Source organism: Henckelia pumila, chromosome 4, assembly GCF_033568475.1.
Source record: "Henckelia pumila isolate YLH828 chromosome 4, ASM3356847v2, whole genome shotgun sequence".
Taxonomy (NCBI): domain Eukaryota; kingdom Viridiplantae; phylum Streptophyta; class Magnoliopsida; order Lamiales; family Gesneriaceae; genus Henckelia; species Henckelia pumila.
In genome coordinates, this window is record NC_133123.1 from 159865108 (window position 1) to 159890678 (window position 25571).

At 40.0% G+C, this 25571-nt stretch overlaps 2 protein-coding genes and 1 pseudogene across 2 annotated transcripts; all 3 read right to left on the bottom strand.

The window, feature by feature from the left end:
- Positions 1 to 2043: 2043 nt before the first annotated feature.
- LOC140862214 (uncharacterized) lies at positions 2044 to 3761 on the bottom strand (annotated as a pseudogene).
- A 3716-nt stretch (positions 3762 to 7477) lies between these two features.
- Positions 7478 to 8002, bottom strand: LOC140862216 (uncharacterized). The gene is made up of 2 exons (XM_073265222.1): positions 7776 to 8002; positions 7478 to 7691 (listed from the first exon to the last, which is right to left on the bottom strand). The coding sequence occupies exons 1-2, from the start codon at positions 8000 to 8002 to the stop codon at positions 7478 to 7480; spliced, it is 441 nt and encodes a 146-aa protein (XP_073121323.1).
- Positions 8003 to 18929: 10927 nt separating this feature from the next.
- Positions 18930 to 22004, bottom strand: LOC140862217 (uncharacterized). The gene is made up of 5 exons (XM_073265223.1): positions 21351 to 22004; positions 20831 to 21307; positions 20159 to 20734; positions 19294 to 19780; positions 18930 to 19048 (listed from the first exon to the last, which is right to left on the bottom strand). Exons 1-5 carry the CDS (start codon positions 22002 to 22004, stop codon positions 18930 to 18932), a joined length of 2313 nt encoding a protein of 770 aa, XP_073121324.1.
- Positions 22005 to 25571: the final 3567 nt, after the last annotated feature.

The following is a 25571-nucleotide window of genomic DNA, read 5'->3' on the forward strand; positions in this document are numbered from 1 at the left end:
GCAAGAAACTTGACCGCCATTTCCTCTCAAGTTTTAATGCTTCCTAACGGAAAGAATTGTATCCAACTTCTAGTCTGGTCCCTGAGAGAAAAAAGAAACAAGCGTAAGCGTATAATGTCCTCAGAAAAACTGTTTATTTTTACCATATTGTTTATCTCCAAAAAAGTTCGCAGGTGTAGATGAGGATCAGCTGTGGCGCTCCCATTGAATTGGTTCTGCTGAACCATGTTGATTAATGCCGACTTTAGTTCAAAATTGTTGGCGTTAATGGTCCCTCGAGCGATTCTAGAATAGTGAGGCTGGATTGTCGGCTTGAAATGATCTCTGATAGGCACCAGGGGAGCTTGATTTAAATTCTATTCAGCCGTGTTCAGTTCTTATTCTTCCCTCGCTCTTCTTAAAGCACGTGCAGTACGATCGATCACCGGGTCAAAAAGCAGAGAATTCGCTCTTTGAGATCTTCGCATAAACTGCAATTAAAATTATTAAGAAGAATTCAATTAGCACAAAACTATAAAATAAATAAAAGCTCTAAATTAAAATCTAGACTAATTGGTAACAAGACTAAAATATAATCAAAAATTACTCCCCAGCAACGGCGGCAAAAACTTGTTGCGAATTTTACGCTCGAAAAGCGCACGATTGTCAAGTTTTAGTAAAGAGTAAGTGAAGTGTCGATCCCACGAAGAGTAACGTGTCTTGATTTTATTTAGAAAACCAAGTTTTTAGAGATTTGCTGGAAAAATAAAGAAATGATAGAAATTAACAAGAACACGCACACACAAATTTTAAAGGTTTATCAATCACTGAGAAATGATCTAGAGGTATTGATTTCACCTGGTTTCAACAATATTCATTTCTAATCAATCTATTTTCATGAATTTCTTTTGACTAATAACCAAGAACACTTAGATTATTCTATTTTTCTCTCCCGAGTATCAAATAGATTGTGTCAACTAAGATTCAATTCCAATATCCCTATTAAAAATCTAGTCTTAGTGATATGTGTAAAACAATGTTTTTTAAGACTCTATTAACGCTATTTACTCTTCCGAGTTATATAAACAATTAACAGTGTTATTTATAACGATCCTATTCAAAATCCCATCTCCCGAGTGTCGGATTCCAAATAAATTTAACAAATAAATTTATGGCCAGTAATTTGAAAAGACATTCAAATCTAGAAACACAATTAGTCTCAAGAAATTAAATTCAATAAAATTAAATATTTATGAACATGTCTCAACTAGGCTACATCAACCTCTAGACTAAGAAAAATTAGTTCATGATAAAATTAAAACACACTCAAATCATGTTTAATAATCCAAACATAATTCAACAATCAAAAGAGTATAAAAGATATAATAACAAAGCCGTAGTCTTTCTTTCGTGTCCGGTTGAAAAGCAGGTCTTCGTTCCAAGAAATTCTTCACTTCACGATCTTGATTAATCTTCCAAAAATCCCACAAAGTTGATCTCTCATGAGTATTGTGTGTATGATGGCTGTTCGTTCCCTCTTAGGGTCAGAAAAACTCCCTTTTATACGCCCTAAAAGTCATCCAAAAAAATCCCAAAAAAATCCCAAAGTTTCCATAAAAACCAAACTTCTCGGTTGCAAAAACATGACGCGCGGGCGCGCCTTCTCTTATTCGCAGGCGCGCACAGGTCTCTGATTATATCTTTCAAAATTCTTGAACACGCGCGGGCGCGTAGCTCTTTATGCACGGGCGCGCACTTCTATTGGGCTCTAGCATTCACAAATTCCTTCAGACCGCGTGGGCGGGCAGCAGGAAACGAGTGGGCGCGCACATGGTTCGGCCTTTCTTCTTTTTCCTTCAACTTCTTGAACCAAATTTGCTCTTTTAGCCCTTTTTTTCTTGATTCTTTCAACTCTATCCAACACCACTTCAATGTTTTCTGTAATTCCTAAAATCCAACACAAACAACAACAAACCACACATAATTCCAATCGAAACCAAACAATTAACCATAAATATCAATGCAAATTAAGTGCACAAAATGCACTTATCATTGGGTAAATTGCTAAGTCTTACACAAGATTTCCAATATAAAAGAATAAGTAATCAAGTCAGGAAATACTTTTCGAGCTTCCATCTCATTGAAAAGCTTTTGGACAGCATCATATCTACCTCCACGAAATAATCTTTGTATCATGATGTTTTAGGAAATTGTTGTAGTATCCAACCCGATAGCGGAAATTTTATGAAAGTAATTCCACGCTTCATCCATCTTTTCTTTCTTAATATATCCATTGAGCATATTGTTGTAGGTAAAGATATTTCGCTTGAGACCCATAAATGCTAAGAAATCAGACAATCTTTGTGCTCTATCCATTTCCCCTCGTAAACAATATTCATCTATCAAGGAATTGTATGTGACGATATCAGGAAAAACATCTCTTTTCTTCATGCTTCTCAACAAATCCTCTACCTCATTGACCATTCCTTCCTTGCAAAATGCATCAACCAATATATTAAAAGTAAACACATCTGAATGGATTTTGAGACCTTGCATATCAACGAACAAGTCTTTCACCTCTTTCCATCGACCAAAATTGCACAGTACCTGGATCACTGAATTGTAAGTAACAACATCTGGACACACCCCTTTCTCAATCATCTGGTGCAATAATTGGAGTGCATCATCTACCATCTTATCTTTACAAAGACTATCAATTATCGTGTTGTATGACTTGACATCAGGTTTGCAAGTTCCTTTTGCCAATGTACCCAGTAAATCATGGGCCATGATAGTGTAACCAGCTTTGCACAGCCCATTTATCATGGCTAGAAATGTGACTTGGTTTGGCTCACATAGTTTCTCTCTTAATACCTTTCTAAAAAGTTCCACGGCATCATTAACCTTATCTGCCAAAAACAACCCTTTAATGAGAGTGCTAAAGGTGATTGTGTTTGGTTCATGACCAAGCTTGAATAAGCTACCCAATAGGGAGTACCCAAAATCTACTCGATTCAGCTGTCAATAGAAATTAATATCAATATTCAGTGTGTAGTGTTTGCACACAAAAATTGGCTCGAGCGGGTTGATTGCAGGAGTGCCAGACACGTGAGTGCCAATTGAAAAATAAAAAAATTAAAATAAAAATCTAACTTCTAACACCAAGAGAAAATGAGTCCCGGTTTTGTCGTCGGTCTCAAATCCATCGGTAAAACACTAAAGAACTAAAATAAAGTAAAAGAAGAATTATTAATAGCAACCGAATATTGATTCTTTGCTACTGAAAATTCAAAATGAAAAGTTCTTGCCATACTAACCACAAAAGAAAGTGTTGTAATAGTTTGAGGAACCCATCAAAAAGAAGATAAGTATGTATGCTAAAATGTCTAGAAAATGACAAGATGAAGGTACGAAATTTTTTGCAGAAAGATTGCTGAAAATACAAAGTTTTTTGAGAGCTATGTTTGATGTTGAGATGATGTCTGTCTCCTCTTTCTTTTCGACGGCTCTTTTGTTCCCAATTCCATAACTTCCACCCCATTATCTCTCAAAAATGGGCCATGTTCTCCTCAATTGTTTTCTGACTTGGTCACCCTTTTAAAATATAACTTCCACTTCATTTCTTGCCGATGGATTTTTGTCTTCTGGGCTTCATTTCTGGTGGGCTGAACCACTCGAGCTGCACAGTTTTTAGGAACTGGGCCAAGGAAGTCGAATTCATATAATATTTTATTTTATGGGCTAACAATTGCCCCCTGCAGGTTGATGGCCCATTGGGCCATTAAAACTGGATGATGAATTTCTCACTAACTGTTGAGCCAATGGATACGCTTTGTGACTTTGTTTTCAAGAAAAAATCTCAATGATCCTGTACTTCAAATTTTAAATCCCCTGATCACGTCACCTCAGCATTATCATTATTGTTCCTCCGATATTCGCGCCTCTCTTTCTCTCCTTAGGGCTCTTCATCTTCACCGACTCATTATTTTGAGCTGGTTTCGAATTTCATCCCTTTGCTCTGTGTAACGCCTCGAGAACCTAGGTTTTGGTCTGACATCCAGCTGCTTCTCTGACTAGTAAGTTTATATCCTTTTGGTGGTTCATATGTTAAAACCTGCACACACAGCAGAAAATACCATTCAATGGCTTAATTCACCTTTTATTTGTGCAGTATTTTACTCCTTCTTCTCCATGGCGTCTACTCCTGCCAGTTCATCAATCTCTCCTGAGGAAATGGAGGTCATCAGGTATGTTCACTCTCCTTGATCTCACTGCTAATATTATCGTTGTTTTGATTGCTTGGCTCTCCTATTTTCTTTATTTGATTTATGTTCCTCACAGGCCTACAAATCCCCTTATTAAACCTAACTCCGTTGAAGTTTTGGCAACCATAACCCATGCTCCATATGTAGAAGTTCCCTTGCCCTCGGCGGTCTTTTCCAACATGTTTCCCCTTGATTCTTTATCGGCTTCCTCACTACTTTTGAGCAGTTCTGTACAACCTCCTGCTAAAGCGGCTAAATTAAAATCTTGGCCCTGTTTCTCTCCTGAATGGGTGAATTGGATCAATAAACTGGAACCCCATTTTGGTGATATTTGGAAATCCCAAGGGTTGTATTACTTCATTCAGCTTACGAAAGGTCTGTTCCCATTGCAAACCAACTTACTAGAATCTGCACTCCATTTTTGGTCTCCCTCTTGCAATTCCTTCATATTATCTTGTGGACCAATGACCATTACTCTTCATGATATCCTCCGTTTACTGAGGATTCCCATCATTGGTCTAGAATTGATAGGTGTCATCTCGATGACGGATGTTCTAAACCTTCCAGATGAATATCTGAATTACACCTCATATGCTTCTATCATAGGAACTTGGCATACCGCCTCTGAGACCCCAAATGCTGATGAAAATATCTTGTTTATGTGGGTACTCGTTTGCAAATTTTGTTTTGTCCTGCTTCTGGTCAACCATCCGCAGAATACTTATCTCTTGCGCGTCTGTTGAGTATTGGGAACCTTGTCAATTTAGGGGTCATGTTCTTAGGATCTGTCTACCGAGGGTTGAGTAAAAGTGTACTCGATACTCCCCTCTGCAAACTTCAAGGTGTTTGCTGGTTCTTGCAGTTGTGTCTCTTTTCCTATTTTTCGGACATTAGGAACCTTCCGTTTACTAGCATTAATCCTTCTGACAGTAATGCTCTATCCTACTGCATCACCATAGTTTCTAAGGATTTCTTGATGACTTTTTTCAATACCCTTGGAGAGGGGAGTGTTTACCATTTTCCAGTGTTTCTCAACACGATAAATTATCCTTGGATCTTGCGTTTCATGTCTCACCAAAGCAGGTCTTTTCCACAAGTTGTTGATGGCATACGACTTGCTTGTCTTCATTTAAAATTTTTGATCAGCAGTGGTACCTTTTCCAATGATAATGCCATACTCCCTTTTGAAATATACAATCCTTTGATCGTGGCCCGACAATTTGGCTTTCCTCCTATTGTACCCAAAAACCACTTTTTCTTCCCTCAACAGTTGCCTAAAATTTGGGATGAGTTAGTTGATCGTCGTTTCTCTTTGCCAACTGCTAAATTAAACCTAGTATGGGGATCCTTCTTTCAAGCTCCAATTCAGGAAGTGACTCGGGAAAGCATCGTTCCTTTTATGTCATGGTGGACTCCCAAATACCAAGCTCTTACTGCTGCTTTGATAGTTCCTCCTGGTAATTGTACAATCTCTAAACTAGACTTTTAAAATTAACTGGCCTACTTATTATTACTTTCCTTACTTTAGCAATTCAAAACTCTGTCAAAAAATTGAAAACCATGGGTAGTGGAGTGCCAAAAGAACATTCCCCTACCAAAGTCAGAAAAAGTACCCGTGTATCACGAAGATTGGCCATGCAACCCTCACGTATTTTTGAAGTTCCTGTTGATTCAGAAGAAGATGACACCATATCTGTTTCCTCAATTCCCTTCAACGTTGATGCCCCTAGATCAACTATTGAGGTAACTCAACCAATGAGTTCCATGCCATTGAAAGATGCAGCGCCTCTCAACAAGCACTTAACGCCTGCTGATGCTACTGAGAACATCATTGCGGCGCAAATCATCACTGGCATATCTTCAAAAGCACCTCTTCCCAAACTAAGTATTCCCATTCATGTTCCCCATGTTGCACAAGTTTCCAACATAGCCACCGCATCAACTGCTGTCAAGGTAACACTTTGTTTATGACTATATTCTTGTACCTATTTTTATTATTTCATTACCTCCTGGTACCTTTTGCAGGATTATTTCTCTTGGCGGATTCAAATGTGCACTCTTCCTTCAGTCACGATGGATTTAGATTTCAGTTTTTTGCAAGATTTCAAAAGTGAACCCATTCCAGAGGTTCCACCACATCCCAGCATAGAGTCCGTCAACCACGCTATGACCACCATCAAGTCTTTAATCACTCAGGATTTATTCACATTAACAGAGCAGCAATATCAAAAACTTCTGACTGCTTTTCACTTGCTTCAGAATTCCCAAGGGTTTACCGAATCCCCACTAGGTATAGCTTCTCATTCTCTACCTTCTATTCTTTCACAGGCCCGAGATGCTGTGAAAAAACATATCGAGTTCTTGGTCAGAATGGAGACTTTCAGGGCCTCTAAAGAAACTTGGGATAATCTCAAGAGAGTGAGAGAGAGTAATGTCAACAAACTGATTGAAGTGGGTCAAACTTTTGACATTGTGGAAGAATAAATATCGTATTTGAAGAGAGAATTGGCTACCTGTGAAGCCAATAGAGTACAACTACTTGAAGAAGGTGAATCTCTCAAAGCACAAATACTGTCGGCTGACCAGGAGATTGGTGACACTGGGATTCAATTGGTGAATCAAAAATCAGAGTATCAAGGATGGAACACCATTCTGAATGAATCCATGTCCATACAGCTAGAATGTAAGTAAAAGTGGGAAGAATTGGCAGCCGCACTAGGTAAAATTCACTGTTTCATGGAGAAAACAATATTTCTTTTTGTTGTTAAAACCTTTTCAAACGCCTGCTTTTGAACATTTAGGTTTCTTCTCTGTTTCAGACTAATGGTCTGAGTGTCCATTTATCGTTGGTTATTTTAAGCAATCATTCCTGCAAATTCTCAACTGTTTTATTTATTTACAACAATCGGCCATAATTTAGCCTGATAATTACAAACGTGGCATTTACAGCCACTTTACATTACTTAGAGAGCATGTTCCTCTCGCATACTAGGAATGTATTGCTTCAAATATCTACCATTGATGCATCGTTTGTGAGGTTCCCCTTCTACACTGGCTAGCCAATAAGCGTTTCCATCCAAAACTCGATGAACTTTAAATGGTCCTTCCCAATTTGGAGACCATTTTCCCAATTCTCTGTCCTTAACTTCCACAGGTAGTATGACTTTCCAAACCAGGTCTCCTTCATGAAACGACTTCTTTCTAACCCATTTATTGTAACTCCGAGCCACCTTTTATTTTTGGATCATGAGGCTATTGAGAGCTTGCATTCGTGTATCATCGAGATCCTCTAACTCCGTGATCATGGCATCAATGTATGTTTCCGGAATCAAATGATTTTGCATAGCTATTCGTAATGACGGAACCATGATCTCCATAGGCAACACAACTTCATGCCCATAAGCCAATGCAAAAGGACTCACCCTGGTTGCGGTTCTCTTTGATGTTCTGTACGCCCATAATGTTTCAGATAATAGCCTAGGCCAATCTTGGATTGTCTTCCATCATTTTCTGCAAGATTTGAATCAGCACTTTATTAGAGGCTTCTGCTTCCCATTGGCCTGAGAGTAATATGGCGAAGAACAGTGTAGCTTAATGCCAAAATATGCTGCAAAATCTTTGACTTCCGACCTTACAAACATGGTTCCTTGATCTGTAATAATAGAATTTGGTATACCAAATCGATGTATGATGTGCTCCTTGATAAAATTGATCACATCTTTTTGTTCCACCTTTTTCAATGGTATGCCTCCACCCATTTGGTAAAGAAGTCTGTAGCCACAATAATGAAATTATGGCCTTTAGATGAAGATGGGTAAATTTTCCCGATCAAATCCATAGCCCAACCTTGTGAGACCTCGGTTCCAAACAACTAATCTCGGGATTAAACAACAATAAGGCATACAATAACCAAAGGTTAAAAGCAATAAAGATTTTTTTTTTTTTGAAATAGTGCCTCGCTCGATTCGCATGATCTTGCGGATCGAGCGAGCAACTTTTGCCAAAGCTACTGCCCGGAAAACCCAGCCCTCGCTCGATCCGCAAGATATTGCAGATCGAGCAAGCCACAAAAATTTGAAACAGAGGACTGCACAGCTTGCCCTCGCTCGATCCGCAAGATCTTGCGGATCGAGCGGTGACAGAAACAGAGCCAAAAATAGCAGAATTCATGATAGAAACTTGAGTCCAAAACCAAAAACATTTTATCATGCATTACAATCACCAGTTCTCTAATTAATAGATGAAATTCTAGGGTTACACAACCGCTCAAAAGTATTGGATTTGCAACGAAAAAATTTCAACACAGCTCGCATAAACAATACAATAACATAATGAAGTTCGATATCTAAACATGTTCAAATACAACTAGTTAGACATGCTGACACGACTTCTAAACCGAGTCTCACCACTAGCTCTCCCTCTTGCTGCTAGCCAGGCCTACGCTGACTTGGTCCTGCCCCACCTGTTGCCAAGTACACATACAAAACAAAGCAACAGCCGGATAAACCGGTGAGAATGACATTCCCAGTAAAAACAACATAACAAGTAATGAATATACAACATGCTATCAAAACAACATATTCAAGTCGAAGCTAATGATATGCATGTCTTTAAAACCAGGATGTCAATTCTGATAAACAAGGGAGTGCTGCTCTGCTTTTGGGATCCCGAGGATGAGATCATGTAACGACTCACTGACTCTCCCAATCGAGGTGGTGCCACGTATCCCACTCCTCTAGACTTTGAGAAACCATAATGATTATGCTAGCACTAGGCAAAATACTACAACCTAGTCCACTCAATCATAGTTCCCAAACGTCTAAACAAAAAGGGCGGTTCTGCCCACTGAAATCAAAGTAGGCTCAAGATGAATGCATAACAGAAACATAAACATAAGCCACATAACAAAACTCAATCAATCAACAAAATACAAGTTCCATATGCTAGAACAAGTATCGATGCAATATGTGATTTAAATAGGGAAACTCGAGAACCAACAGTCCGAGTATGCTATCCCGCTACGATGACTGTTTTTACCTTTCAAGGCAAGTAGTTCCAATCTCTGGAAAGCTACAACAAAAGATTGTATCAAAGTCTAACCAATCTAAACAACAACAAGGCTCAAGGTAAAACTCTTTACCGATCTTCGTCCAACTCTTGACGATCAAAACGCTGTTAACTCTGGCTTGACAAACTCCAAACGAATCTGTTCAGATGAAATACAAGATCAATAACCAAGATCAACTTACAAGCCAAGTTCAACAACTTAAAAAACGGTTCAAATCTCCAAAACTCAAACCGACGGCATAACGGCTATAAACTGAACAAACCGGAAACGCAGACAGCAGTTCAATACCGATATAATCTCATAACAATGCTAATACCACAACAAAAAGGCAATACCAACAAATCTCAAAACTCAAACTTTCGAAAATGGCTTCAATATGATTTTGTTACCCCTTTTGTGTCTGCAAATGCATCTGGCATTTGATTTGCAATTCTTTGCAAGTGCACAATTTGTTGTACATTTTTCTCACATTGTTTGGTCCTTGGATCCAAATGTAACAATGATGGTACATACCATGTGATTTCTTTTTCGATGTGTTTCTTTTCTCCCCTTAACATTGGGAATATTTTTTCATTAAAATGACAATCAGCAAAACGTGTTGTAAATACATCGCCTCTTTGAGGCTCAAGATATCGAATGATTGATGGACTATCATAACTGATATAAATACCGATTATTTTTTGAGGACCCATTTTTGATCGTTGAGGTGGTACAATAGGCACATACACCATACATCCAAAAATTCTCATATGAGAAATATTTGGTTCTTTACCAAATGCAAGCTGCAATGGGGAGAATTTATGATATGCACTTGGTCTGATGCGAATTAATGCCGCAGCATGTAAAATTGCATGTCCCCATATAGAAATAGGGAGTTTTGTTCTCATAATCATTGGTCTAGCAATCAGTTGTAGACGTTTAATCAATGATTCAGCTAATCCATTCTGTGTATGAACATGAGCAACAAGATGTTCAATAGTAATTCCCATTGACATACAATAGTCATTGAAAGTTTGAGAAGTAAATTCTCCAGCATTATCAAGTCTTCTTGATTGTATAATCGGGAAATTGATTCCGCAATTTTATTATTTGAGCCATTAATCTTTCAAATGCCACATTCCGAGTTGACAATAAGCATACATGTGACCATCTGCTAGAGGCATCGATCAATACCATAAAATATTGAAATGGTCCACATGGTGGATGAATTGGCCCACAAATATCACCCTGAATACGTTCAAGAAATATGGATGATTCTGTTTGGATTTTAGCTGGCGATGTTCTTATAATAAGTTTTCCAAGAGAACATGTTTTACATTGAAACTTATTATTCTGAAAGATCTTCTGGTCTTTCAATGGATGACCATGCGTATTTTCAATAATTCTTCGCATCATTATTGAACCAGGATGTCCCAATCGATTATGCTAATTGGTTAATATTGAAGAATTATTAACCAACATATTTGATTCGATTGACCTTATATATAATGCAATCCAGTAGGGAGCATTGATAATTTTTCAACCACATATTTCTTTCCTGATTTATATGTGGTAAGACACATGTATTTTTGATTTCCATCAGTTATCGTCTCAGTATCATACCCATGAGAATATATGTCATTAAAACTCAACAAATTTTTTTTTTGATCCTGGTGAATATAAAGCATCATTTATAAAAAAATTTGTACCATTAGGTAACAAAAAAATGTGCTTTTCCACAACCTTCAATCAAGTCTACAGGACCTGATATTGTATTCACCATTGTTTTTGTTGGTTTTAATTCCAAGAAATATATTTTATCTTGGAGAATGGTGTGCGTTGTACCACTATCGGGTATGCAAACTTCCATGGGTTTATAAAAATCATAACAATTCTGAACGTCGCTCTATTTCAAAACTGATAGATAATAAACGATCAGAACACTGTAGAGAACAACATACTCGAATCTAGAATGATTCTAACAACATCCAAAAACTAGAATGTATCTGATCGTAGAAAAACTTACGATAGAACGAAGCTCTCGCAGCAGTGATCGCTAATCTGCCTTCAGAAATAATTACCAACAGACGGATCGAGCTCGGACTGAAATCCCAAAGCTTGGAATGAGAAGGGGGCGGCTCTAATGGAGGAGGCGTGCAATGAGGAAGAAGGAGAAGATTTTTCCAATCAAATCCAAGTGTAGATAATATATGAAAATCAATATTTGCATTTTAGTCCCTAAAATTTCCAAAATTTGCAAAAAGGACCCTGATCAAAATCAAGTCGGCTCGAGAACTCTGTAATCTCTAATTAACTCAAATAAACTCATTTAAGATAAAAACGGGGCGTTACAATTCTCCCCCACTAAGAAGAGATTTCTTCCTCGAAATCAACGAGAACCACAACTCATAAGATAGAATAAAGAAATAAAGACAGTAAGAAGAACTCACGTCATCCAAATAACTCCGAAAATCACTGACTCATGTCAGATTTATCTCCCAAGTTGCTTCCTCGACTCCGTGACGGCTCCACTGCACTTTCACCAATGGAATCAACTTGGTTCTGAGTTGCTTTTCTTTCCGATCAAGGATCTGAATCGGTCGCTCAAAGTAGCTCAGAGTCTCGTCTAACTCGGCTCCATCAGGCTGAAGGATATGAGAAGGATCTGGATGATAATTTTGCAGCATAGAGACGTGAAAAACATCGTGAATACCAGATAAAGATGGAGGAAGTGCAAGTCTGTAGGCAAGATCGCCTATATTCTCGAGGATCTCGTATGGCCCGATGAATCTCGGAGATAACTTCCCTCTCTTTTCGAATCTGACAGTGCCTCTGAAAGGAGAAATCTTAAGGAATACACGGTCTCCCTGCTCAAAACTCAGAGGTCTACGTCTGACGTTCGCATAATTCGCCTGTCTATCTTGAGCTGACTTCATTCTGTTCTGAATGATCTTAACCTGCTCTGCCATATCTCTAAGCAAATCCGGTCCCAAATCTGGTGACTTGAACAAGTCGTCCCAAAACAACGGAGATCGGCATTTCTTACCGTACAATGCCTCAAAGGCACCATACCGATACTCGCTTGGAAGCTGTTGTTGTAAGAAAACTCGACAAGAGGCAAAGAATCCTGCCAACTAGTGCCAAAGTCTAGCACTATCGCTCGCAGCATATCCTCTAACGTCTGAATAGTCCGTCTGACTGTCCATCCGTCTGAGGATGATAAGCTGTACTCAGAGTATCAAGTGCCTCCTGAAGACTATGCCAGAAGTGCGAAGTGAATCTAGGATCTCTGTCTGAAACGATCGACTTCGGCACACCATGCAATCTCACAACATTGCTAACATACAATTCAGCCATCTGATCATGACGATACGTCATCCTGTACGGAATAAAACAAGCTGACTTCGTCAATCGGTCGATCACTACCCAAATAGCATCGCATCTTCGAACGGATCGTGGTAGCTTCGTGACGAAATCCATGGAAATGTGATCCCATTTCCATTCAGGAACAGATAGACTATGCAACAGACCTCCTGGTCGCTTCCGCTCTGCTTTTACCTACTGACAATTCAAACACCGAGATACAAACCTCGCTACGTCGCTCTTCATTCTCTTCCACCAAAACTGAATCTTCAGATCGTTGTACATCTTACAACCTCCAGGATGAACGCTGAACCGACTGCAATGAGCCTCTCGAAGAGTACGCTGTCTCAACTCCAAAATATCAGGCACAACAACAAGGTTATTCACAAACAAAACATCATCTCTAACCTGAAATTCAGACTGATGTCCCGATCTGACTTTCTCTACTGAAACCTGAATGCTCGGTTCAGACTTCTGTGTTTTTCTGATTGCAACAAACAACTCCGGCTCGGCTTGAATAGCAAATACTCTGATAGTCTCCCTATCTGTTTCAAACTCTAAACCATAAGTGCAACAATCATCGATCAACTGAGAAACACCAATAGTAGAAAGAGATAAAGAACATAGCTTTCGGCTCAAGGCATCTGCAACTGCATTTGACTTTCCCGGATAATACTTGATTTCACAGTCAAAATCCTTCAACAGATCTAACCATCTTCTCTGTCTCATATTCAGCTCTGCCTGTGAAAACAAGTACTTAAGGCTCTTATGGTCAGAAAAGATCTCGAAAGACTCACCATAAAGATAGTGATGCCAGATCTTTAGAGAAAAGACGATCGCAGCTAGTTCAAGATCATGAACCGGATAACGAGTCTCGTGCGGTTTCAGCTGCCTCGATACATATGCTATCACATGCTTATGCTGCATAAGAACACAACCCAAGCCTCGGTTAGAAGCATCAAAATAGACTGTGAAACCTCCAGTACCCTTCGGAATAGACAGAATTGGAGCACTGGTCAGTCTCCTCTTCAGATCAACAAAGCTAGCCTCACAATCTGGAGTCCAAACAAAAGGCGCATTCTTCTGAGTCAGCTGGGTAATTGGCTTGGCAATAGATGAGAAACCCTTGATGAAACGACGGTAATAACCAGCTAAACCCATGAAGTTTCGGATCTCCGACACTGAAGTAGGTCTAGGCCAATTCATAACTGCTTCAATCTTGCTGGGATCGACAGAAATCCCATCTTCAGAAATAATGTGACCGAGAAAGAAAACTCGATCTAACCAAAATTCAAACTTAGACAGCTTGGCAAACAACTGCTCAACTCGCAAAATCTGCAATACGGTCCTCAAGTGCTCTGCATGGTCAGTACAGTTCTTTGAATAAATAAGAATATCATCGATGAAGATAATGGCGAAATCATCTAGATAACGCTGAAAGATACGGTTCATCAAACTCATAAAAACCGCTGGAGCATTAGTCAAACCGAATGGCATGACTATAAACTCAAAATGACCATACCTCGTCCTGAATGCGGTCTTAGGAACGTCTTCCTCTCGCACTCTCAACTGGTGATAACCTGACCTCAGATCAATCTTAGAGTAGACAGAAGAACCCTGCTGCTGATCAAAAAGGTCATCTATTCGGGGTAAAGGATACCTGTTCTTAACTGTATCCTGATTCAATTGGCGGTAGTCGATACAGAGCCGCATAGAACCATCCTTCTTCCAAACAAAAAGCACAGGAGCACCCCAAGGCGATACACTAGGTCTGATGTATCCCTTGGCAATCAAATCCTCAAGCTGCTCCTTCAACTCTCTCAATTCAATAAGTGCCATATGATACGGAGCTTTGGAGATAGGTTGAGTATCTGGCACTAAGTCAATGCTGAATTCGATTTCTTGAATAGGTGGCAAACCATGAACATCTTTCGGAAATACATCAGCAAATTCTCTAACCACCGGTAAGTCTACCAAAGCTGGGCTAGATTTCAGTACATCAACCGCATAAACCAAAAATCCTTCTGCACCTCTCTGTAGCAAACGAGTCATAGATAACACTGAAATCAAAGGAATTCTAGATCGAGAACCCTTACCAAAGAATTTTCACTCGTCTTCCATTTCAGGTCTGAACCTGACAACTTTTAGAAAACAATCGACTGTTGCCCTGTACTTGGTTAAAGCATCTATACCGACAATACAATAAAAATCTGACAGTCCAAGTACAATACAGTCGAATTCTAACAAATTTTCTTCAAAACACAGTTCACAGTTCCTGAATAATCTGACAGAAACAATTCCTCCACCCAAAGGTGAAGTAACAGCTACTGCTGTAGGCAACAACTCAGTAGGCAAAGCATGCAATAACACAAATTTCTCAGAGATAAAGGAATGGGAAGCACCTGTATCTATCAAGACATGAGCAGAATAACCGAAAATCGAACAGTTACCTGCTATAACATCGTCAGGTGCTGCCTGAGCCTGATCCTCTGTCAAAGCAAAGACTCGTGCCTGCTGTCTCGGAGGCTGATTTGCACTGGTACTACCTCCCTGTCTGTTCTGCTGCTGCTGAGGTTGGAAAGAGTGAACTGCAGAAGACTGCCTCTCAGGCTGAGCTGCAGGTCTAGACGAACTCCCACTCTGAGCTGTATCTCTGTTAAGCTGTGGGCACACTTTAGAGAAGTGTCCCGGTTGCTGACAGGTGTTACAATTGCCAAAGACTCCCACACACTGATCCGGTGAGTGTCTTCCTCCACACTTGCTGCAGTACATGGCTGAAGATCCAGAACTCTGTCCTGAACCGAATTGCTTCGAACCACTGGAACTAGAAGAACTGTTCCCCTGCCTCTTGAACTATTTACCTCTTGTTTTGTACTGATCCTTTCTGTTTCCCCCACTGCTACAACCTTCATACCTCTGCTACTGGTACTGATGCTGAGATGGTTGATTTTGATACTGAGACGGTTGGTTCTGATACTGCATCTGCTGCTGAGGTGCCACCTGATTACTCTTTGCCTCCACAAGCCTGCTTCTGCTCCCTTTGCGTGATTCATGGCATCCGCAAAGTTGTTAGGCCTGTTGGTGTTAACCAACGTGAAGACGTCAGGGTTCAAACCATTGATGAACTGATCTGCCGTAGCTTCTTCATCTCCGGCAATTAGCGGCGCAAAACGCAACAGACTATCAAACTTAGCCACGTACTATTCAATGTTCAGATTCCCTTGCCTCAGTTTGGCAAACTCTGCTCCCTTATCTTTGCGATACGAGATAGGGAAAAATCACTTCTAAAATTCAGATTTAAAAAGAGTCCAAGTAACTTCCGTACCTCTACTTTCAAATTCTTTCTTTGTCATGATCCACCAGCTGTTAGCACCACCACGCAGCTGATAAATTACTAACCTGATTCGGCGGTCATCGGTGTAGTCAATGGAATCAAACAACTGATCCATATCATCCAACCAACTCTCACAGTCAACTGGATTTTCTAAACCCATCAACAACGGCGGATTGAACGACTGAAACCTCTTCAGCAAGGTTTCCATAGGAGTCGCTGAAGTATCCAACTAATCAACTTCAGTGCTAGCTTGCTCAGTCGTAGGAATAACTGGCGGTGTGTTTTTGTTTATCACTCGACGAGGACCCATCTGATAATCAAAGGTTAGGACACGAGATATCTCAATCGCTACAATTAGTGCCCTTACAACCGCTTGGAATATCGGATACCAGTCGATAACAGAAACAGTTATATCTCAAGTAGATCATGCTTTATAAATCAAATCACATAACCATGTAATTCAATAATTCTCAATAATAAAGCATGCTCGCATGGAATTAAGTACACAGTTAAAATAATTCAAACACATGCGAGGAGCCAATATACGCAGACTCGATCTACCCGCTCACTCTAGTTCGACCAAGAATCTTAATGCTCTGATACCACTTAATGTGAGACATCGGTTCCAAAAAACTAATCTCTGGATTAAACAACAATAAGGCATACAATAACCAAAGGTTAAAAGCAATAAAAATTATTTTTTTTGAAATAGTGCCTCGCTCGATCCGCATGATCTTGCGGATCAAGCGAGCAACTTTTGCCAAAGCTATTGCCCGAAAAACCCAGCCCTCGCTCGATCCGCAAGATATTGCAGATCGAGCGAGCCACAAAAATTTGAAACAGAGGACTACACAGCTTGCCCTCGCTCGATCCGCAAGATCTTGAGGATCGAGCGATGACAGAAACAGAGCCAAAAACAGCAGAATTCATGCTAGAAACTTGAGTCCAAAACCAACAACATTTTATCATGCATTACAATCACCAGTTCTCCAATTAATACATGAAATTCTAGGGTTACACAACCGCTCAAAAGTATTGGATTTGCAACGACAAACTTTCAACACAGCTCGCATAAACAATACAATAACATAACGAAGTTTGATATCTAAACATGTTCAAATACAACTAGTTAGACATGCTGACACGACTTCTAAACCGAGTCTCACTACTAGCTCTCCCTCTTGCTGCTAGCCAGGCCTACGCTGACTTGGTCCTGCCCCACCTGTTGCCAAGTACACATACAAAACAAAGCAACAGCCGGATAAACCGGTGAGAATGACATTCCCAGTAAAAACAACATAACAAGTAATGAATATACAACATGCTATCAAAACAACATATTCAAGTCGAAGCTAATGATATGCATGTCTTTAAAACCAGGATGTCAATTCTGATAAACAAGGGAGTGCTGCTCTGCTTTTGGGATCCCGAGGATGAGATCATGTAACGACTCACCGACTCTCCCAATCGAAGTGGTTCCACGTATCCCACTCCTCTAGACTTTGAGAAACCATAATGATTATGCTAGAACTAGGAGAAATACTACAACCTAGTCCACTCAATCATAGTTCCCAAACGTCTAAACAAAAAGGGCGGTTCTGCCCGCTGAAATCAAAGTAGGCTCAAGATGAATGCATAACAGAAACATAAACATAAGCCACATAACAAAACTCAATCAATCAACAAAATACAAGTTCCATATGCTAGAACAAGTATCGATGCAATATGTGATTTAAATAGGGAAACTCGAGAACCAACAGTCCGAGTATGCTATCCCGCTACGATGACTGCTTTTACCTTTCAAGGCAAGTAGTTCCAATCTCTGGAAAGCTACAATAAAAGATTGTATCAAAGTCTAACCAATCTAAACAACAACAAGGCTCAAGGTAAAACTCTTTACCGATCTTCGTCCAACTCTTGACGATCAAAACGCTGTTAACTCTGGCTTGACAAAATCCAAACGAATCTGTCCAGATGAAATACAAGATCAATAACCAAGATCAACTTACAAGCCAAGTTCAACAACTTCAAAAACGGTTCAAATCTCCAAAACTCAAATCGACGGCATAACGGCTATAAACTGAACAAACCGGAAACGCAGACAGCAGTTCAATACCGATATAATCTCATAACAATGCTAATACCACAACAACAAGGCAATACCAACAAATCTCAAAATTCAAACTTTCGAAAATGGCTTCCAAAAATCATAACAATTCTGAACGTCGCTCTATTTCAAAACCGATAGATAATAAACGATCAGAACACTGTAGAGAACAACATACTCGAATCTAGAATGATTCTAACAACATCCAAAAACTAGAATGTATCTGATCGTAGAAAAACTTACGATATAACAAAGCTCTCGCAGCAGTGATCGCTAATCTGCCTTCAGAAATAATTACCAACGGACGGATCGAACTCGGACTGAAATCCCAAAGCTTGGAATGAGAAGGGGGCGGCTCTAATGGAGGAGGCGTGCAATGAGGAAGAAGGAGAAGATTTTTCCAATCAAATCCAAGTGTAGATAATATATAAAAATCAATATTTACGTTATAGTCCCTGAAATTTCCAAAATTTGCAAAAAAGACCCTGATCAAAATCAAGTCGGCTCGAGAACTCTGTAATCTCAGATTAACTCAAATAAACTCATTTAAGATAAAAAAGGGGCGTTACAATTTCAAAAAGGCCACGGTTTTATAATGGAATACATTTTATCAGCATGAACCCGTTGGATATTGTCATGTCTTTGGCAAGGTTGACATCTTTTAGAGTATCTAATGCAATCCCTCAACATTGATGGCCAATAATATCCATGCCTCCTCACGAGCCATCTCATCTTAATTCCTAATTGATGTGCACCGCATACTCCTTAATGAACCTATTTCATGATTTCCATTGCCTCAGGGAACCCAATGCATCTCAACAACAAACCATTCATTCATTTCCTATATAAATCATCTTCCACCAATATATAATTAAGGACTTTCATCCTCAAATTGTAAGGAGTTGGTTTCTCGGGGAACTGTAAGGCTTCTTTTAGTTCCTCTCTCCAATCACCTGCCAAATTAACATCCACATTAAAAGTCTCAATTTGTAATCCCCTTTTTATGATGGAGGGATGATTCCTTTTCTGAATTAACACTAATCGATGAGTGAGTTCCTCAGACAATCTCAAGCCCGAAGCAATTTGTGCTAATTCATTGTCCTCCAAATTTTGCTGTCTTGGTACATATTGGAAATTTATCTCCTCAAAATCATCAGCCAGCTGGGAAGCGGCTGCAAATAGGGGATCAATGACATACTTGTACATTTATACTCTCCAGCTACTTGCCGAAGTACCAACTGTGAGTCTCCAATTACTTGAACGTTCTTTGCTCGCAAATCTTTGAGTACCTCCAAACCAATTACTAATGCTTTATATTCAGCTTGATTGTTAGTACAAGAAAAATCCAGATTAAAGGTCAAGGCTGTTTTTACTCCGGTTGGAGATATAATTACTATGTCTGCACCTGCAGTTCCCTCAGTGCTAGACCCATCAAATTCCAATGTCCATGGTGGTTCTTCGATCCCATACACAGAGATTTCCACTTTCTCTAGTATTGACTCATCAGAACCTAGATGGTGAGCTAAGAACTCCGCGATAGTCTGTCCCTTTATAGACTTTTGAGAACAATAAATCAATTTAAACTCTGTTAATGCTAATGACCATTTACCAATTCTACCTGACAACACCGGTCTACTAAGCATGTATTTGACCAAATCAGTTTTTGACACAACAAATACAGTTGACTGAATTAAATAATGTCTCAATTTAGTATATGCATAGAACAGAGTCAAATACAATTTTTCAATAGCAGAATATTTACATTCCACCTCATGGAGTGAACGACTTAAATAATATATAGCCTACTCTTTATTTTCTTCATTGTTTTGGGCTAATAAACACCCTATTGATTTCGGAGCGGCTGCAATATATAATTTCAAAGGAACTCCATACCTTGGAGGCATAAATATTGGTGGTTTGGATAAATATTCCTTTATTCTCTCAAATGCTTCTTGGTGGTGAGCTTCCCACATGAATTCGTCAGGTTCCTTGAGCTTCAATAACTTGGAAAATTCTTTAGTTTTACCTGCCAGGTTTGAAATGAATCTTCTTAAGTAATTTACCTGGCCTAAGAACCTCTGTACTTCCTTTTTACTCTTTGGTGGCCTAGCCTCTAGAATGGTGTTGGACTTGTTTTGATCCACTTCAACACTATGCTGGTGCACCAAAAACCCCAGAAAGTTCCCAGCTTTAACTCCAAAGGCACATTTCATTGGATTTAACTTTAGATTATGTTTCCGCATCCTTTCGAAACTCTTTCTCAAATGTTCCACATGATCTTCTGCTTTTCTTGACTTCACCACAATATCATCGATATATACTTTAATGGAGTGGTTAATCATATCATGAAAGATTGCATTCATTTCCCTTTGGTAAGTTGCACCAGCGTTCTTTAATCCAAATGGCATCACAAGCCATTCGAAAGTACCAATAGCACGTGGACACCTAAAGGCAGTCTTTGAGGTATCTATTTCATCAATTTTTATTTGGTTATACCAAGAATAACCATCCATAAAAGACAACAATTTATTGTTGGCTACTGAGTCAATGAGCATATCAGTTATTGGCATCACATATACATATTTTGGAGTGGCTCTATTAAGATCCCTGAAATCAATACAAACTCTCAACTTCCCATTCTTTTTAATTACAGGAACTACATTTGAAAGTCATTCCGCATATTTGATTGGTCTAATGAACCCTGCTTTCAACAATTTCTCTATTTCATCATTTACCTTTGTTTCTACTTCTTTAGACATTCGCCTTAATGGTTGTTTGAATGGCTTGAAATCGTCTTTGATAGGAAGACGATGTTCTACCAAGTGCCGATCCAATCCAGGCATGTCTTCATAACTCCAAGCAAAACAATCTTTAAATTCTGCCAATAATTCTTTCATCATGATCTTCAATTCATCTGTGAGCAACGCACTAATATACACATGTTTCGGATTATCGAAATCTCCCAAGTTCATTTCCTTTAAAGGATCTTGAACCTGAGGTTGGTGATCCTCTAACTGTGATGGTGCATATGCGAGATCTTCCAGCTGTAATTCTTCAAAAGAATCAAGTTCTTCTTCAAAAATAATCTCCGACCCATTCACTTCCCATTCTAAACTATCCCGTATCAAGTCAATTGTTTGCTGCACTTGGGCTTTCTTGATGGAGGTTGCAGCTGCCTCTAGTTCCACTTGATGGAACTCAATCATCAACACCTTCAATGATTTGCTGGATCATCGGCCTAGGAGGCGCAATGACCGTGGTCTTGAGAATAATATTAAACATTTCATTGGTTTCCAGTGTCTCCATATACACGGATTTAGGTTGACCACTTTTGCTCTTTCCATAAAACTTAATTGGTCCAAAATAACCATTGTAATACCTGGATTCAACCACGCTGGAACTTGCCTGGAAAGGTTGTGAATCTGCTTGCACAATCTCCACATCATCTCCAATCCAAAACATCAGGAACTGATGCATTGACGAAGGTATGCAATGATTTGCATGGATCCAATCCCGGCCTAACAAAGCCTGAAAATTGGCAGAAGAATTGACCACAAAAAATGCTGAAATTGATGTTTTACTTCCCCCCAAAACCTCTGCAGGGAATACTCCAATAGTCTTAGTAGCTTCCCCAGTGAATGCTATCACAGAAACCTCTGTAGGGATGAGATCAGTTTCCTCTTTTCCAAGCTTCTTCAACACCCTTAATCGTAAGATATTTACTGCAGAACCATTATCAATTAAAACCCTTGATATTGGGTGACCATTCACATGGGCCTTAATATACAAAGGTCTAATATGCTTTTTCATCTCAATAGCAGGCTTCTCAATAATCACCATATTTGGTTTATATGGTTCTTCTTCTATAGTAACACCATGGCATGGTTCTTTATAAACCTCGTCCTGCATTAAGTCCACTCAATCAGCAGGCTTCTCCTTGGACCTAAACATATCCGGCAAAATCACAGATCCAGTGGCACAATCCACCGATATAGTGAATTCGCCAACTTGGAAACTAACTTGTTTCTTGATACTTAGTTCCTCATCAGACAAAAAATCATCATCCTCAAATTCTTTGTCTTCTGTTGCCTTTCTACCAAATTTACTTTTATTTGGTATAGATGGTCCTTCTCCAGCTCGGCGTGCCCTTGCCTTCTCTCGTAAAAGCCTTCTTTTTTGAGTTCTTGTAAGCGGCAAGGGAAATTTTTTATGACGTAATAACTGCCATTGTCCTTCAGGTTGCACATTCGGTGGAAAAACAAACCTCGGTTTATCCTTTTTCAAACCTCGAGTTCCTTGACCATGGTTCACTTTCGTGGACAATGGTTGTAGCGACCCTACCCGGATCCGCTACCTAATTAGAGTTAACAGCATAATTAAACATGCATTAAATAAATCGCTGTGGAAGACTTTAAATAAAAACAGACCGGCAGAATACAACCGGTTAAATAAATTTGATTTATACAACCAAATCGAATAAATAGCCTAAAGGCAAAACCTACAGCTAATCCTGCTGTTTTCACTGGTCACTGACTACTCCAAGCTCCTGGTGCTCAATCCTGCACCTACACCTGCCCCTACGAATGGGGTGTCTAGATACACAGAAAAGACTGGACGTGAGCTCTAAGCTCAATACGAAAGCACTGGGCAAAACATACAAATATGATGCATGCAAATGATAGGGTATCCATATCTGGGATAACTGTATATAACTGCTCAGTAATGGCGCCTAGGACATGAGTGGTACAACCCGGGGAGCAAACCCTGCGTACACTGCTCATTCCTACAGGACGTGGACCGTGTCCCTCGATGCTAGCCACCCATGACCCGTCAGTCAATAGGCCCTAGACATCAATCGTCCAGACAGGGCTGAGCGGCCCTACGTGGCTCATCTCGCAAGATGGATAGGCACAATATGATATGCACATGCTGCATAATAAATGACATACAAAATGCAACATATAAGCATGCAAAACCCGCTGGCAATCTCAGTCTGTACTTGCGTACCTTACTACAAGCAGTTTCTAGCAGTCCCACTCTAGCTTCCAAGCCTATATCAGCTCTACAATGCAAATACCCATGCATCAATAATTAAGCTCTAAAAGCCTTAACTAAGCTATTACATACTCCTAAATAATTTAAGGAGACCATAGCTATACCTGCGTCCGTCGTCAGCCCGCTGATGACGATTGCCTCAAAACTAGGCCACAGCTCCACCTCGACGCCTAGATCGCTATGCCACTTCCGGATTCCCAATAGGATGCCTAGAACTCCCTAGATCTGAGTTAGAAGGCTTAGGAATCAGAGAGAAGAGAGGAAAAGGTGCACTTTGAAATGAAATCTCGGCCCCCTATTAATAGACGGAGTTCGGAGCCTCCGAACCTGGTTCGGAACGTCCGAACACGATCGGAACCTCCGATCCCACCTTCGGAGCGTCCGATCGCCCAATATTACGTCATCCATGATGTCACCTTGCTGACATAAGCGATGACATATGCCCTGGTCCCGATCGGAACGTCCGATCTTGCCGACGGAACTTCCGATCCAGTTCGGAGCCTCCGATCCTGAGTTCGGATCCTCCGATCCAGTTCGGAGCCTCCTGACTTGGTTCGGAGCTTCCGAACCCTCCGGACCTTCGGGACCTTCCCGGCTACTTTCGAGTGTCCTGAATCCATTTCTGGACTCCGTTAACTCTTTTGGAGTTTCCTTAATCATGTTTTACTTAACCTAAACATGATTACACGATTAATATACTCATTAATCGCTAATTCTGGATACGGGTCACAACATTCTCCCCTCCTTAAAAGATTTCGTCCTCGAAATCTAGGGTAAAACCTCGAGAACGTACAAGAAAACCTTGCTCGAGTGTCTGGTCGAAATATCCTCCGACACACTTATACTCCCGTCGAATTCTCTGCAAGCTTCATTAATGCTGAACTGCATTAACATTTTCCCAGCTGAAAATTTCTGCGCTACTGGTCGACAATCGAACTTCCCTTGCGCTAGCGTATCGTAACACCGACACTTCTTTCACTCGGACCACGATCTTCCTGACCACGAAGGATACAATACCCGCTTGATCAAGATCATCGTCTCAAAGGAAATCTTATACTGACGAAGACCAAGTCATAACCTGACCGGTTTTACTGCATTCGTCGATCACTAATCAAAACTAACCATCTAATGGTTTCAAAAGTTCTCGGTGCTCAACACCTCTAGTTAGGAAAACACTAATCCCCAACATTGTGCTGACACATTCTAATATGAATCTCGCTTTAAGATAAACCAGTTGACTCAAGTTTATACTTCAACGTAACTGCTCGCAATGTTCCCTAGACTGGTTACCCACTTCCTTGAAACACAACCGGCTTTCCAAGGAATACTGGGAACTTAAACCATCATGTCTAGTACATTCTGCTGTCCACGTTTCTTAGTATAACCTCAACACTGTGCCCTGATGATAACTATCATCACTTGCAATTCATGACGCTACGTCCTCTCCTAGCCATTGGCCTGCGAAATCACACATACATTGCAATGGAAGTCATCACACCTCTGATGATCTACATCATCTCGATCATAGGTTATTCACCTCATGAATTCAATCGATAAACATTCTCCTGATAGTTATACATACTCGCAATCACTGTACACACATCAAGACTAAGGCAAGCTCCCACCAATATGCTCGACTGGGACATTCCACAGTGCACAGACATATGGAAACGTTTCCTATTCCGTCTTGAAACTCGACAGTCATTGCACCTGATATAACTCAACTCAGAGTCTCTGATAATACCATCAGTTCATACCAACCTCCAAAGGTTGAACATACTGATCCTGGAACTAAATCTCAACGGATTCTCAATAGTCAAATCGCTCCCTTGCCTAACGCATCAGTCTCGGCACTGAACGATCTAACTCGTCGATTCCCTAGTTAATCCTGGGAAATACTTGTGCTCGAAGTAACTTGCCACACAATGCGTCTCTGATTGTCATTTGTTGCTAACGCGCAATATTCTTGACAAAACAATCCGCATAGATGTGACTCACTGATTCGAAAGAACAAAGTTGCTTCATCGCTATCTTGCGAAATCTTCGACCCCAGAGGCAAACCTTGTTGGCTACTAAGTCGATCCTTGACTATCTCAGTCACACATCGCACATCACTAGCTGGAAGATTAGTGACACAACCTGCTAGATCTCGAGAATCAAATCCTAGCTAATGTCACACAGATCAGACAACTAATGTTTCCTTGCTAATGTCCACTAGCATTTCCAACTACTCGTCGGATCAACCACAACGGTGTACATAGATGCCCTCACTAAACCGAAATGTTCGGTCAACAATCTTCACTATTGTTGTTCAATGGAAAACTCTCACATGAAACAATAACATGATCCTTTCCTGACCTATTGCTATCACTAAGCAATTGATTGGATCAATATCAGCTTCCTTCTTAACAAGAATGCACT